Genomic DNA, 16,754 nt, shown 5'->3' with positions numbered 1-16,754 from the left:
CTGCTACTAAAATTCTGTCATGGATCTAAGTGTTGTGAGTGATCCTATTTCTGAGATTTCTGGAACTACAAATAACTAGAAGTTATAATAATATAATTTACTTTTTAGGTGAAAACAACTATCATCTAAAACATTTCTTTGATAAAGGTGAATAATGTAGTTATTTTTATTGTCTGTGTTTTAATGGCTGTGGCTGATTTCAGCACGCTTGGAGATGGGAAAGATGCCACAGCTAGGTGAAGTGACTACTGTTACTGATGATTTGTTTAGCTGCAGTGCAGTCTGCAAAATTTAAAACATGGCTGAGCTATCAGGGAAGAAAACTCCTGATAAAATACGGCTCCAACATCAGAAGTGATAAATTAGAAATTCAACATAGGAGAAAATAATTGTATTAATTTAAGCAATTAAAAATAAACATAAAAGAGAGATTTTTATTACTGTAGGCAACACAACCATTTAGGTTGAGGTTAAATATAGCTGGTTTCTCTCTGATAACTCTTCGGTGCCATTTCAGTTAATTCATTGATTTTAAGGGATATACTCAAAATTTACATGTAAGTTAGAAGCAATGTTTTATACTTTACAATTTCAACACATACCACCTAGAGAGATAAGTCTACAGGGACAGGGTATCTTTGAAAATTACAACTGCATCATTTTTTAAAATGCTTAATCTCCAAAGTATATGAACATTTAAAACCTGAGTAAAGCGATAGGTGTTTCTAACATTATGATTAGAGAAACTCAGTATTTTAGACTTCTTTTTCAAATCACCACGTTCCCAATTAACTTAAATATCTCCTAAATGTATTTAATAATCTTACACTTCTATCAGCCTTCCTTAGTTTTCTAATACATTTTTCGTTTTGTAATTCCATTATATATCAATATTTACTTAGTTTAAATAAGAAATATAGTACTCCAAAATGTCCTGTGCTAGTAATCACTATGAGGCTACTCCTGCAAACACTGGAATAGCTGAATACATCTACCATGGGAGTAGCACACTCACCTTCTCTTATACAGGGTGCTGTAACAGAGCTCCTTATTGAGCTTAAAAGAAGTCAGTTCTAGAAAATCATTCCGTTTTAATTATATTTAATAAATTACCAAATAGATACGGAGGAAAAATAAGAAAAGCTTCCTGCACTGACATCACCTTAATAAATTCAGTCGTCTTAGAAGCAGAGAGAGTATCTGCCAGATGCTGCTATTGTGAAAGAATGATTTTGCATTAATAATTCAGCTGACACCTGGAGATACTGGCATAAACAATGACTTTTTACAAGATGATGCAGTTCTAATTTAGGAATCACTGCTTCATTTGTTTTCTCTATATCTTTAGTTTAACCCATGACATTTAATGCACATACTGGCTCTATGGTTACTTTCTTACTGCACCTAGTATGTTGAGACTAGAATGGTTAAAAATATTTTGAAAGGACCAAATTTTTATTTCCACTGAATGGGCAATTTTTTAAAAACTGATCATAATATACTACACTTCAGGGTCAAGTTGCAATCTAATTGGATTCTGTAGTTGTCTAACAAGTTGCACAGAAACCAATGAAACTTAACAGAAATGTTCAAGTACAAATGTTCAGTAAATTTATTTTTCATAGTAAATTCCTATGAAACTTCAACCATTAATTTGACTTCATAAGTAATTTCCCTAGAGTTTACAACCATACTGTCAGAATTTGGTAAGTCAATACTATGCCATCATGAGTTAGAAGACTAATCTTCGTAAGTCTATTTCTAGAAAACTTCCTCACAGTTGCACTATAAATGGGATTGTAAGTCATTTAGCTTCAAGATTTTTTTCTAATACAGACAGGTCTATATTATCTATATTACACTGATTATGCAATAAAGCTGTGTTCCCATGTCTTTCTTGGCTGAAGATAACACTGGCTGAAAAGATTATAAGCCCTAGACAGCCCTATCTTTCCTCATGAGAAGTTACTGCCTCCTTCAGATTGACCTGCTGAACTGCTTCTAAATCCACACCCATCAGAATAAGATGGTCTTTTCTACCATTTTTTTTCCTACCATTTTGATTGGAAAAGGCAGGCAGGTTCTCATGAACCCCTTAGCTAACAGACTGGAAGGGTGGTATCTCCACCAGAGGAGAAGTGATGACTAGCTCCAGATGGCCTGCAGGAGGTAATCTTTCTGCTGATATAGCTGCAGCCAGGGCATGTGGACACAGCTTAAGACCAAAAACCAGAAAATACAGATCTTTCTGTAAAATGTATCTGTTAATAACTTGTATACTTTATATTGCCTCTTAAAGATAGAGAAGAGTCAGATACTTAGTGACGTGCATCAAAGCTGCTATCTGAGATGAATTACAAAGGCAACGTTCTTCTATTTCCTTGACACATTCACGTGTATAGTAGCAATATTTTAGGCACCTTGCAGCTTGAGGCAAAATCATACCTGACAGTTGTTAACAGCAGGGATTTATCCCACTTTATATTTCATCCTAACTTTTAAAGCCAGGATGATTATAATCCATTAATCCATGTTCTTAGAACGGCAGATTGTGTTAAACATAACTTAAAGAAAAACCAAGAATTTTGCCATGAAGAAAACACGGTACATTCCATTTTATGACAATAAACCAAAATCCTTGAATTTAGTTTTTATCTTTGCTCTGGATAACCCATTTGTTTCCAACGTTTATGTGATCCCTGGACTTGAGAAGAAAATACTGTACAGGTATGTGTGGATAATTTCCTTGCTTTTCTTTATGCCAACTTTCTAAGATTTATTACAGTGAAACTGGAGTGAACTGTTTCCAGGGTCAGAAACAGGATGTAGGCTATGTCTACATTAGCAAGTAATTCAGAGCAAAAGGAATAGACAAACAGACTGAAGCAGCTGGTGCTGAGGTCCCTGCAGCTATCCTACACACTTGTTGTTTTACTTTGGGCTAGATTTAGTCCAGTTGAGTTGATGACCCCGTTGTACATTGATGACCCCCATGGTTTTAAGCTAAGTGATGAATCATTGGTTCAGATTCTTTTAAGAGCTGGTGAGTGTTTAGTATGTACCTGAAACTGAACTTTTGGGTTAAATTCTTCCAAGAAAAATCTAGTACACATGCACCAAGACAGCATCAACAAATGGTAAGGGGAGATGCCGGAGGGATTCACTTCAAAATTACACTACTGCTTGAAATCAAATGTAGGTTTACTCCATTCTACTAACAGACAGTGTTATCCAGTCAGCTCATTAAAGCATGGAGAAGACATCTGACAGCAGAGAGAATACAGCACCAGATGAATGATTTACACTGATTTACAGAATTGAACGAACCACCAAGCAGATGGGTTGCGGTATTGGAAGACATGGCTATTCTGTCCTGTTGTAGCCACTGCAACCAAGAATTCGTTTTTTCTACTTCAGAAAAGGAGCAATAACCTTAAGCTATTGTAAGTAATAGTTAGTGTGACAATTGGACAGATGAACTTGTTTGAATGAAAAATGCAGTACTGATTCTCTTTAGAGAAATCTCCCCATTTCAAATAAAAATTAACCTGAGGACCACAACCTGACCCCATTGGGAAACAGATTGATGAAACAGGAGATGTGACAAATACTTCTAAGGTTTTCTAATGGGGAATGCTGTAGGAATTGAACCAAATTCCAAGTATATGATTTATTAACTTGCAAGACAGCAATAATGATGGCTGTTGGTGTTTAACGTTGGGATACAAACAAAATTTTTCTTTTCTGCAACAAGTTCTTCAGTAAGTCTTTACTCATCTTCTTATAAGCTCATTCATTATCAGTCTCCCATAGATATCTAAAGATTGTTTTTCATTGGTTTAGCAAGTTATTTAATCCGTGGACTTTGCTTCAGGTAGCAGACTAAGTCTACTTGCTGAATTCTCTTTCAGGGTCTACTTCATGCAAGTATTCACTATGAATGTCTGTTCCCAGTAAGAAGGCTGGTGCTTTAACAGTTATCTTCTGTGAGACAGTCTCATCCATAAATTTTAATATAGGTTAATAATGTCCAGGAGTCTTTTCAGCTTTTTCAGCGAGAAAAATGAGACAAGTGGGAAAAGAACGACATATGTACAAGAGGAACTATGCAAGCTCCTATCCTGTGTTTGCATACACAGAGACTCTGCAAAGCATTTATATTCACTGGTTTGAGATGAAGAAAGGATGGACTTTAGAATTAACCTGAAATGAGTGTAATATTCTTAACCTAACTTCTTCCTACACAACGTAACTGTTGGTCGTCGTCTTCTTCTGAACATGCAGTATATATAAAAATAAGAACATCTCGGGACTCCCTGGTTTATAGCTTGTTGTTTCCAGAACTGACGGAGTACAAGGCCTCTTCAAAGCTCATCATCAAGCACAAGAATTAAAAACTGTCTAGTCACTGTACTAACAATCAGTCAATTTCTTCTTCTGAATAAAGGTACTCCAGACTGCCAAAAGCCAGTCTTAAGCTTAAAAAACTTCTATTTGAAATCTCTGCATAAATGACTTTAAAAGATCCAAAATGCCAATGATTCCTCTTAGTCTGTTTTGTGTAGATGGGTCAGTCTCCTCTAGGCAACCGTTCCAGCTGTTCTTGAGGTGAAATCCATTCACTTTAATAAAACCTAGAGAATGAGGTTACTAGTCTTCTCTCAAACCATTATCTATAATATCTGAAATAGTGGCATCTACGCACTTATTTATGAATTCTTCTTGTGAAATAGATTTGATAGAGATTGACTTACCTGATGCACACAGTCTAAGAACTGTAAGAAAACAGGAGCAAATCCACTACCCTGACAATTGAGAGTCAGATTACTACGTTGACTGAATTTATGACCAAAAGAGAGCCATTCTTTTTCCACCAGCATTCGGAAGCCTTCAAGTGTCCTATAGAAGGGATCACTGAGTAACTGAACCAGAGATACTACCTAGATCACAAGACAGGATATATTGTGTTAAGAGTGACAGAAGTTAGGAGAACACTTTAGTCAATGAATATAAATATTCCATAATCTGTTTATAGTTCAAGGAAACAAAAGCCTTCATATAAACTCAATTACAAGTATTTTACCATATAAAGTATTTTTATAAAACAAACCAAATAATATCTCACATGAAAAAGCATCAATTAAATTGAGGCTTTACGGTATCTGTAAAAGTCAAACCTGAGCAACTATAGACTTTGGAAGTCATTATAACACCACATTTAAATTACATTTGAAATAAAACCACTTCTATTAATAAAATGAGGATAATAAACATTTATAAAATAGTATCGGCTACCTTAGCAAAGAAAGTGTTAAAGAATTGGTCCTGAGGGTGACTTTAGAGTTTCTGCAGTGTTGCCATGCTATGGTGCTCACCAGCCAACTTCAGCCTGTTTTTATAGACAGCATCTCAGGAGGCTTTAAAATGCAACACAGACTTCTTTCACTTCCAGCTATGTATGTCCCCTTCTCTATTCTTCATTGTTTGGCAATGATTTCAATAATTATGCTAACATTCTTTTGTGGGTTTGTTTACCTGGTATCAGGATGCTGGCTGCACATGAAGTCTTTATTTACTAGAATTATTGATATCTGTGTTTATCTTCTGAATTATGAAGCAACTACATGGACACAATGCATCCATTAAATAAGGCAGCAGGTCTTCATTCACAATATTTATAGTTTGTTTCAGAAAGTTATCTGTTGTGGTAATCTGTCCTTGCAGCAGGTGCTACAGTCATTTTGGCACAAATTTAGTTTTCTTCCTGTGTATGGTCTCCTAACTTCATTTATGGAAAGTGAATGGCAAGAGAAAGAATTCCTCTCCTTCCCTCCTGTGTTTAAAGTGTACTATGTTTACAAAGGTAAATGAACAATTGTGGCAACTTTCAGCTTTCATTCTTAGATATGGTCAGGTGCAGGAATGCAGATTTTATATCTAAGCCTTAGAACTGTAAGTCCATCAGGACCTTTGGAACAAATTCATTTCAAGGAACTCTTTCATGGTGTACGCTGCAAATGAATGCAAGGATTCATGCATTCTAGTTTCTTCTCTGCTGCCACAACACAAATTTATTAGTGTTATACCAAATTATCAGTCACTTGTGTAAAAAGGTATTGCCTGGTGTTTTTTCTTAATATTTAGCTATTTCAAGGTTTTAATAGCACCTTACTTGTGCAGTAATATCCCAGCCATCTTCCAAACAAACCATAACAGAAGAACCATTTTCCAGGAGCTCAGAGATGATCACACCCAATTGCATTATCCTGTGAAGCTATAAAGTATTACAAATAAGTAACATACTCAAGTGTAAGATGAATTTCTAGATATTATCAATAAATAGAATCTTTTCATATTTAATATTAAAATATGTATTCTGAAATCTACATGTAGCACAGAGAAATGCATTGATGCAACAGATTAGAAAGCTATAAAATGTAACAGTCTCAGGATTTTCATATGAACTACAACAAAACTAAGCAAAGATTTGAAGACAGGAACTTAAACTATTGTTTAATGAGTACTGTAATAAAATAGCTGTCATAAAAAGGAGAATGGGAACAACACAGTTGACAGATTTATGGTAGAGAAATTCCATCCCAGGCATAACACTAACATAATTTCCTGTGAAATGCTAAGGTTCCATAAAGTCACTAAGTACTTCAATGGGAGAACCCATGCAAGATATTTACAAGATAATGTTTCTAATGCTCAATCCCATGGAAGTTGGAAATTAACAAATTTAATAATAATAACAATAATAATAATAATAATAATAATAATAATAATAATAATAATAATAATAATAATGACCCCCCCCCCCCCAACCTAAAAACAAACACAGAAAAATCCTATTTCTATAATCTGGAAATAGTTTAGACAGATTAAACAGTGTTTCTTATACTTGGGCAGACTGGCGAAAACATATGGAAAGAAGACACATTAATTATTTGCATTCTAATATTCATTATGCAATGATACTAAAATTCCTTGAGCAGGTGGGTTAGTTAATTTCTCTGGGAAGGGTTATTGACTTGAATGAGATTGATTCAAGCATGATAGGTATAAGCAGGTTAAAAAAATTAGGTGAATTTGAGCGATTTTATCTTACTATGAGATGTCATATTATTATTAGTAAAATCTATGATGTTTCTACCATTTTTGTCATACTATGACAGCATTCTTGGTAACCAACATAATAGACAATATGTAAGCAATTCAGTTTTTTACAGTAGAATGAAACGGCTCTTTGCAGAGCACTGAATACAATCCAACCAATAGCAGCAGTAGGAAAGATGAAAGCCTGAAAGAAGGGAGAAAGCAGTATAGGAAAACAAATAAACAAAAGATAGCAAGAGACATGTAAGATAATTTATGCATGGAAAAAAGTAAGTTCAGAAAGTACAGAAGGCACAGGAAGTGACTGAGGGAGAACAAAATTAAACTGGAGAAAATAAGTGGAAAAAAGATCAACCAAACAACAGTTAAACCCTAGAAAATTCATCCTTGTTTAGGGCAGTCTGATTTTTTCCTCTTAAAAAAAACCCCAACCCTATGAATATTACTATGGAAATCATGATGGAAAATACTTAACTCCTCTGAACATTCACATAGCCATTACTTAGAAAATAAACTAATTTTCCTGCAATTTTTAATAGGAAAAGATTGAAAAGAGCACTACTTTTAAAACCAAGCAGTTTGTTCATTGTTCTATACTTTCTTAGGCAGTAGAACAGAAGAAAGGTTGTTTTTTGCCATCCTTAATGAAGAAACTGATATGCAATCTGGTTATACAGATTAAATATAAAAAAACTGCAAAATACTATTTTTATCATTTGTATTCAGAATATAGGGCAGCACTTCCAATTTCTTCTTATATATTCACATTCTTATAAAGAAATATTTAGCCTATACAGTGTTAAAATCAATACTGTGTAACTTCTGTTGCCCAGGAGAGGAAAGCTTAATACAATAAAAACACATTTCCAAGATGACAGATCTATGTTCTTTCACAGGAATAGTAGAGAATGTGTCAAATCAGTCATGAATTAACTTTATCACATATCACATACAACATGATTTAAACCACAGAAATGTGGTTTAAATGTCACACAGCTCGTGTGTGACATGATCTAGTCCTGAGCAGAGAGCGATACACTATTACTTTTCCTCTCAAATATGCCAAAAGAGAGTAACTCCAATGTTATAATCTCCCCTTGAGCTCTGTGCTGCTACAGGGACATGTTTATTTCATCAGAGTGACATTCAATTCATTTATCTATACTATATTCCTCAACTACTCTGTGATTGAAAATGTTCACACAATGAGGGAGTCAAGTCTTCATGCTCTTCCCACTTCTCCCCTTCCGGAAGAACGTGGCAGCCAGACACAGTAATGACCAGCTCCTATGCTCTCTAAGGAGTGATCACACCTCAAGGGAAGAAGTTAAGCCACTCCTTGCACTGTAGCACACTTCAACCAGGAGTACATTTTCTGATGTGTAATTACGGAAATGACTGTTACTCACATGTATTTCCTCCTTAAGAAACCAGCATAAGAGTCTATTTTGTTTTCTATGATTAATTGCATTTGAGAAGAATATATTCAGCAGAAGATTCCAAACATAACATGCAACTGTTAAAAAACATTCACTGTAATTAAAATGGTTTTAGATTTAGAGAGAGCTGACTTTCCCACATCCTTCTTAATTTGAATCTTGCAAAGTTACTTCCAGTCTTGCCTTCGTTTGGTTAATCTTTATGTAAGGGAATATGGGATAGGGAAGAAAAGGAACAGATTCAGAGAGAACAGATTAACACACACACAATCCCCTCTCCCCCGCAAACACTTCCCCATATCCCACAACAGATAACAGATGCTAACTTATTTGTTAAATACTCGTGCATATGGAAATTCAGGGTGGGAACACATATGAAGAGTAGAATATTGGTTTTAAAATCAAAAGGCTTATTTACTGTTCTATACTTTTTTCTGATTTTTAAAACATAAAAAATAAGAAAAAGCAGTTAAAACCAAGACCATAAATTTATATGGGCAGAAAAAATGGTCATCTCTACTTGTGTATGTGTTCCATGTTATAAACCATAAATTATGTTATAAAAAATGCCTCCCACATTTGTAAATGTTATAATTTTATTAAAATAATAATTCTTATGTAATGACAGAATTGATACTATGCAAAATAATTATAATGAACAAAGAAGAACAGCTGGTTAGAACACAACAGTTCTCTGTCAGAAAAGCCTGAAATTTATTTTGTGTAAGCAGTACTACATATAGATTATTAGAAGTACCTGTCATATAAATTACCTGTGGGAACCACTCTGACTCCCCAAGTGCTTTAAGGAACGTTGCCTCAGAATCTGTAGGAATAGTGCTGGGAACACAAGCTCTCATCAGCTTTTTAAAGCTTGCCTTTGTCTGTCGGATGTCACTGAATTCAACAGGAACAAATTCACAATTCAAAGCAAAATCAAGTTTGAATCCCTGTATGAAAAGGACAACAGCAGATGTAATTTAAAAGGGAAGCATATTTTTCACTGATAGTCTCATCAAATCTCAAAGTCTTGCCTGCTTTATTGCTAAATATTTCAATTCCTAATTCAAAATCTGCTTAGTTAAACACCTGCCCAGAATAATAAAAGTCCTTACAACACTTGCAAAATGTACCCTAATAAAGTACCTATCTGCTACTCATAACAGCAGAATGTACTGCACGGCAGTCATATTTTTAATAATAACAATTATAGTAATAATAGTAGTAAAAAACCAAACTTGAATGATAAATCTGTTGAGTTCTTTATATACAACATAATGTGCTTCCTTTAGGATTTTTAAAGTAAATTAACAATAAATAAAAATTAAAATAACTGTATGGATGACATACCAACAGTGCAGGACAGATTCTAGTAGTTCAATAAAGCAGAAAAAAAGTAACACCCAAATCCAAAAAGAACCCCCAAAACTGCAAACTAGCTGACTCAGCTAAGTGGTCACTGCACATTGAGACAATTGTTTGTCTAAAGTACCTAGTTCAACACAGAATAGCAGTCAAGGAACACCTGATATAATTTCCAAGAGGTATGTGAGGTTTTCCTAGCAGAATTCTTCATATTTTGTTTTACTTACTGCATTTCGAAAATGGCCAATAAGAGAGGAGGACTGAATTAATAGATCAAGTTAGCTAACTGAAAAGAAAAGAACTATGATGAATAATATGGAGAACGTTATTGGAAAAAACAATTCTCATGTATGAAGCATCACTGAAGATCTTCACAGCAAACTTTTTCAGTTTTCTTTGGAAATTGCTCTTTCATGGAATTAAACTTGGCCTGCAAATAATCTTCATTAAGCTGCTTCATAGGATGCCAAGCGAAAATGTAGGAAAGTGAAAGCCCAGATTTAGTTCTGTTTATATTTTGGCATGGTTCAAAAAATAAATTAAATAGCTCAACTAGCAAACTTGCTTTTTTAGAATGCTAAGTTGTAATAATGTATGATAAAAGCAATTGAGAAAAGTAGCACAATTTCCTTAACATGTTATATATTTCTGTTTGCATCATCAATTTATGTGACATGATGTTTAGCAGAATAAAGCAGGTCCTTACAGGAATCAACATCAGTAATGCATGTTCTGCCAAGCCCTTTACAAAGCCAGCAAATTCCAAGTTAGCAGGATGCTAACAAAAGCTAGGAAAATACTTCACAATCAAAAATCAACAAGATTTCTTCATACAAAAACAAAAGTTGAATTCATCTTATAGACCAGGTACAAATCAATGAGAGAAGGTTTGAAACAATCACTTAATCACTATGTAATTTTATTCTTACATTTGCTAACACAATACACTTTTTGTTAGGAAAGCCCAGAGATGCATCTTCTGCAAAATTGTATTATTAAACAAAACAAAAAAAAAGTGAAAAACCCGAAAGCTCTAAACCAGCAAGGAAATCACCCAGCATAATGTAAGGATCCTTGAAGTATTGACTTTTAAACAATTTCCAAATTATATACATCCTACTGGACTTCAGACTATTTCATGCTGATTTTGTCCAATGCTTGTTGTTTGTACATCCAATAGTCGGCTCTTTTCATATTCTGCATAATACTACACACCTGTATGGTAATATATTAAAAATGCTTTAATCTATACCAAGCACTAAGATATTTTCCCCACCTAATTTGTGACTGCTGATATATTAAACAACTTCAATTTTTTGCCCAAGTGGTCTAAGGGGTCACTTCAAAGCGACAGACTAAAGATGTTTTTACTACATATCTTTAGATGCATGACTGAACTCTTCACTTACCATTCATTAAGAAATCAAAAAAATAGAAGTGTGAATAATTGTTACTAATGGATTATGGCAATTTAATTCTATGTAATCGTTTCTCTTGCATTACTCTTACTGTATTCCTTTTCATGGAAGTGTCTCCTTTGCCAGAGCCTTCTGGGGGTTACGGTTATAGAAGAGGACTTAACAAAATGAAAAATTGATATGAATAGACCTGTTTGAAAACTTTGGGAAGAATGTTCTCCAGAAAAGCAAATGAAAATGCCAACTCAATAAAACTGAAAAATTTTGCAGGAAAATAAACAGTTTTCTTACTGTTCAAAAGAACAGTTTGTTCTAATAATGATAAATGATGTTTACTTCCCGAATTTCTGTTTCATCTTTTATATTATATTCCTACACTTTATTACATTAAATCAGAACACTTTGATTACAGACTTAACAGGATATTGCTGTAAATTCTTGTTATGCTAATTATGTTAGAAAGCGATAGAATGTCAAATGAAATCTAACTAATTAAAAATGACTACTTTGTGTACCAATGTGTAATGAAGAAACCAAAAGGAAAATGAATTTGCAAACCAATTATAAAAGACAACGTAAAAATGGAGTAAGAACAAGTACCTGTTATATAACCATCATTTAAAAATACAACTGAAAATACAAATAAGATATAAAAGAACATTTGAAATTACAAAGAAAAGTCAAAATAGAAACAAAACTTGTAAAGAATTTTGATTCATCATTCTGCTACAGCATGATTCTTCCATCTCCTGATATAACATAATTTCAGAAAGAATTGAATAATGATGTGTTTTCCTACTACCAGTAACTGCTTTTGGAAGTTATATATTTCAAAAAATACACAATATTTTACGTACGCTCACATTTCAAATAAGAAAGTAGAAACCAATTGATTTTTCCGTCTTTGAATGCGGAGATTTAAAAAAAAAAAATCTGCAAACATTTTCTGAAAAAACGTAAAACTACCAAGAATTATGCAGAGGATATCTGTTTCTTAAACTACTGCATCTAAAATATTAAAATCTATCCAAAAAGGTGTACAAAACTGTAGACATCATGGTCCTTCTTCATGTGATCAAGTCCAGATGGACAGACTTCTAAGGTTGCTTACTCACATCAACTTGGCTTCATGTGAGTTTAAGTGCTGTCCACAGTAACGAAGGTTTTCTCCTCTGGTAATCACTTTCCTGACTAACAACATTCCATTTGCTTCATAACATATTTCAACACATCAGGAAAAATAAAATTGCACTTTAAATTACCAAATAAGTCTGTTTCATGTTTCCCAAAATAGAAATCACTGAGATGACGACTCAGCTGAACTTAGATGAGAATGTATTTAGTAGTACAGTAGTATGTATTGAGGTGTAATTAAGCGTGGCTCTGAAAGCAAGAACTTACAGATACAGAACTCCAGCACTTCCCTTGGAATAGCTCTGAACAGTCTCTGAAAGGGGCAGCAAGCTCCACTGCTGCTACACCAGCCCCACTGCATTTGCCTACAGTCTCATCATTCATCTTTATCCCAACAGCTACACTAAGCAGAGCCAAACTCTGCTGCCCTTGCTCCCTGCAAAGCCAATGCTGGGAGACAGCTGAGACAGTGAAGACATGGTGACTTCCGAATATGAAGGCTTTGCTGGATGCTCTGTTGCCTAGCAATGTATTTCCTTCCTAGCCATGTCTTTCCCAATTTGAATGCTCTTACCTTGTACAAAAGCTATTCCATTCCTCTAGTCATCTCTTCACCCATCTTTGTATCTTTTAGCTCTACTACACATCAGCACTTGACCAAAAGTGACAAATAGGGCTCAACTCACAGAACTTCTGTGAGTTTGAGCCTCATCTTTAACTGTTCTTTAGGATAACTTAGCATATTTTAATTTATGTTAACTTTGTTGTATTATATAACCACAGAGCTTGATTTTCACCCCCCCGGCCGCCACTGAATTATACAGCATTATTTGTTATTCTGTGTATAGGAATAATCCTCGTAAGTGTTTACACCTTTAAGAGAGTTATCCATCCACCTTATCTAGAATATTATTTACTGTCTTGTAAAAACATTAGGGTTATTAAACTCAAGCCAAATAAAAACTATGTTAACATGAAAAAAAGAAATTGCCATTACCCGTAACTGAGATTTTTCTCCAAATATATAGAGGGCTGCTTGCCGTCTCAAAAGCTGACTTTGCAGAAAAGTGCTGCTACTGTAGGAAGTGGTGTTATCTTTCCCTGCAAGTCTTGCACCAACATCAATGAATGGAGTCTGAGTGTTGATAAATCGGTTGCTTGAACGAAGACTCGCCCATACACCTTCATAAAGATGAAAAATATTTAAAAACCTCTTTGCGTGAGGCACTGGAGATCATAATTATTAAGGCATCTGCTAAAACATAATTTGGAAAGTAGAGTGCTTAAACATGTCATTTGCATCCCTCATAGGACATAATTAACAGCACGTACTGGAAAGAAATGTTTTCATAAAAAAAACCCTGTCAAAAGCATCCTACTGCATTGTCATTTAACCTAAGATACTAATCAAACTCTGCACAGCACTTTCTATTGTAGAGAAAATGGTTGCTATGATATCAGTAATACAGTGATAAAATGAATCACAACTTGCAAGTAATTAACGTCCATTTAAGTGTACAGAAATGAAATCACTAGTGTTGTTCTTTTCAGAAGTAAGGACAAAAATTTGATGTATTTCCTTGTCAAAGGCATATGATTTTGGAAGTCTAACTAGTAAGAATATTATATAATTACTTTCTTCAAAAACAGAAATAGTAACACTTAAAATTCCGTGTTACCTAGAATTCTTGTGTTCCTTTCGCCCTACACAATGTAATAGTATCAACCATATCGTATTATAATGAAAATGTATATAAGGATGATCAACTCAAATATTACATTTCAGGATAAAGTATTCCATATTTACTCTTGAAATGCCATGATTAAAATGCAGAATGCTGTGAATTTTAGTTTTTAATTGTCCATGTCTAATGGATAATTAGAAATGAAAATGAATTTAAGGAAGTTCTTTTTTTAATCATGTGTTTCACGACTATATTCCAGCAGATGTGACTGAGAGTTGTGCGAGTAGAGAGAAGGATGCCTAGATCGCCACAGTCTTACAGTTTTAATCTGGCAGTAAGATCACCATTACTCTGGCAGCAGGGCATGGTACAGAAATCCCAAAGCTAGCAACAAATGAGCTTGAAATAGTGCAGTGTGACGTGGAACCATGGACTTGCATCTGAAAGCAGCACATCAATATTTGAATGGCATTGTACCAACCTAATAACCTCTGCCTCTCAACGGCATTTTTAGTTTGCATATTGTGTCTTGCTGATGCAGCTATATTGTCATTTCCAGAGGAGAAAATTCCTACAGCACACAGACAGGCTCTGATCTGATCATGCTTAAGTAAGTTTCGTGATTTCAACATAAGATAAAGCAGTGATAAACCAGATTGCCAAGGCCTGTTTAGCACCAGCAGAAGAAAAGACAAGTAGTAAATATTTTTCTGTTTCTTGTGCCTTAGTTAATAACAATGATTTTGTGAGACTGTTTTTGTGTGTCCAGTGTGAGGTACATGAAAGGTACTTCAGAAGATTTTCAGAATATAAATAGCACTACTTGAAAATCAAATCCTTTAAAGTATACTAAATTTGGCATTCAAATGGCAGCGTGAAATTCTTTAACACAATATGCAGTAAATCAGATTATCAGAAGAGACTCTTGTCCATAAATCTGTGAAGCAAGATATCCAAAAGAGGCACCAGAAATACCTCGTAGTAGTAGAAATTTAAAGAGTACCAAAAAAACCCTCCAACCCCTTCAGTAAAATCCAACAATATGCATAGTTAACATTTCTTGTATAGAAGAAAAAAACTGCAGATAACAGTAAAATTCCACTGAGATAGCTCAACCAGCAAAATAATTTTATCCTATTTTTTAGAAGCAGGATTATCTTTCTATTAAAGAATAATTCTGTACAGTAATCCTCAACAGGGACTTGTATGTACAGTTTAGCTTGTCTGCCCATCTGGCTGCTAGTCCTAGATGTGAGTAAACAAATAGGAGTAACTGAGAATGGTTGGCTAGGAACTTACGAATTGGTAACAGTTCTAAACAGTTTCCACTTCAAAGACAGCCAGTTTTACAAAATACCTCACATAGTAAAGTAGTATGTTTAGTATAAACTTTTGTTCCATATCTGAACTACTACAGATGAAATAATAAAGACTTTAGCAAGCAGAAATCACAGCAATCATTTAATAAGAGAAACAATTTCTTGTTCATTTGGTATGAAAAAATGCTAGCTCCGACACAAACAGCTGTCCCCAAAGATGATATATACAAAAATACAGTCACGCTTTCTAACGTTTTACAAATGCAGGCCATCATTAGCGCCTGTAGAACATCAAAAGCAACAAAACTGGTTACAAATACATGGAGATGAACATGTTTACCAGTGACGGATAACAGTGATTAAAAGACACAATAATATTTCTATTATATTTCTATTCTAATTTTGCCCAGTATTTTTTGCCTTATTTTTTGTTAGCAGTATCTATCTTTCATTATTTGGCATATATTGTATTATTATGACTTTCTAATTTGGCAGAAATCAAATTTTCCCTGTTCACTAACATTAACAATAATTTTGGAAAGAAAGCTCATTGACTAGGTAACAGTATTTCTTAGCTTTTTAACTAAAGCAGTAGGAGTACTAAATGCTTTTTTGCAGAATTAATTTTCTGCTGTTTAAAATTTTCACACAGAAAATTTTCTACATATCACTCCGCATTAGATCATAACATTATTAAAGAATAACATGGTGAAGTGTGTGGCTAATCACTGTCACTGCATCGTACATTCAATGGCCAAAAACCCCCCAAACAAAACAAAACCACAACACTGAACTAAACCCCCAAAATTTTGTTAATGCAGAATCAAGCCTTTCTGTCAGTATCACTTTAGCATGTATTACGATATTGCAGTAGTTATGGAGATGGTAGAAAAGAATGTGCTTTCAGGACACAGAATACAGTACCTTGATGGACTCTTCCCTTAGTTGCTGATTTGGAATTTGAATGAGTGAAACATTTATCTCTGTACCCGAGCACTGGTAGATAACAGTTAAGACAGAAGGAGGAGGAATGGAATGCACATTGCAGCGAGACACATTGCAGGAGAAAAGAAAAGGGTTACTTATTAATTTCCAAAGATCTAGTATATATTGAATTTCTTTATAGTACATGATTTATCAGACAGCACAAATCTTAGTCATCACAAGACAAAACATCAATCAAGCCAGAAAACCAATATAAAATGGGAAGGAAGTACCCATTTATCAAAAAGGAGTAATTTTCATTGTCATTGTAATAGTTTCAAATATGTAGAG

The 16,754-nt window shown here is 34.2% G+C and overlaps 1 protein-coding gene across 5 annotated transcripts in view; it reads right to left on the bottom strand.

The window, feature by feature from the left end:
* Positions 1 to 16,754, bottom strand: part of SBF2 (SET binding factor 2) — a 297,874-nt gene that overhangs the window by 19,705 nt on the left and 261,415 nt on the right. For 3 of the 5 annotated variants that reach the window (XM_076344006.1, XM_076344007.1, XM_076344008.1), the window contains 4 exons: positions 13,473 to 13,657; positions 9,332 to 9,508; positions 6,173 to 6,274; positions 4,755 to 4,940 (listed from right to left, as the gene is read on the bottom strand). In XM_076344006.1, the coding sequence (XP_076200121.1) occupies positions 4,755 to 4,940; positions 6,173 to 6,274; positions 9,332 to 9,508; positions 13,473 to 13,657 (650 nt within the window). Of the gene's footprint in view, positions 1 to 4,754; positions 4,941 to 6,172; positions 6,275 to 9,331; positions 9,509 to 13,472; positions 13,658 to 16,403; positions 16,476 to 16,754 lie in introns of all 5 variants that reach the window. The other 2 variants (XM_076344004.1, XM_076344005.1) reach the window with 1 other exon arrangement.

The sequence above is a fragment of the Aptenodytes patagonicus genome, chromosome 7 (genome assembly GCF_965638725.1).
Source record: "Aptenodytes patagonicus chromosome 7, bAptPat1.pri.cur, whole genome shotgun sequence".
Classification (NCBI taxonomy): domain Eukaryota; kingdom Metazoa; phylum Chordata; class Aves; order Sphenisciformes; family Spheniscidae; genus Aptenodytes; species Aptenodytes patagonicus.
This window is presented reverse-complemented; position numbering and strand designations above follow the sequence as displayed.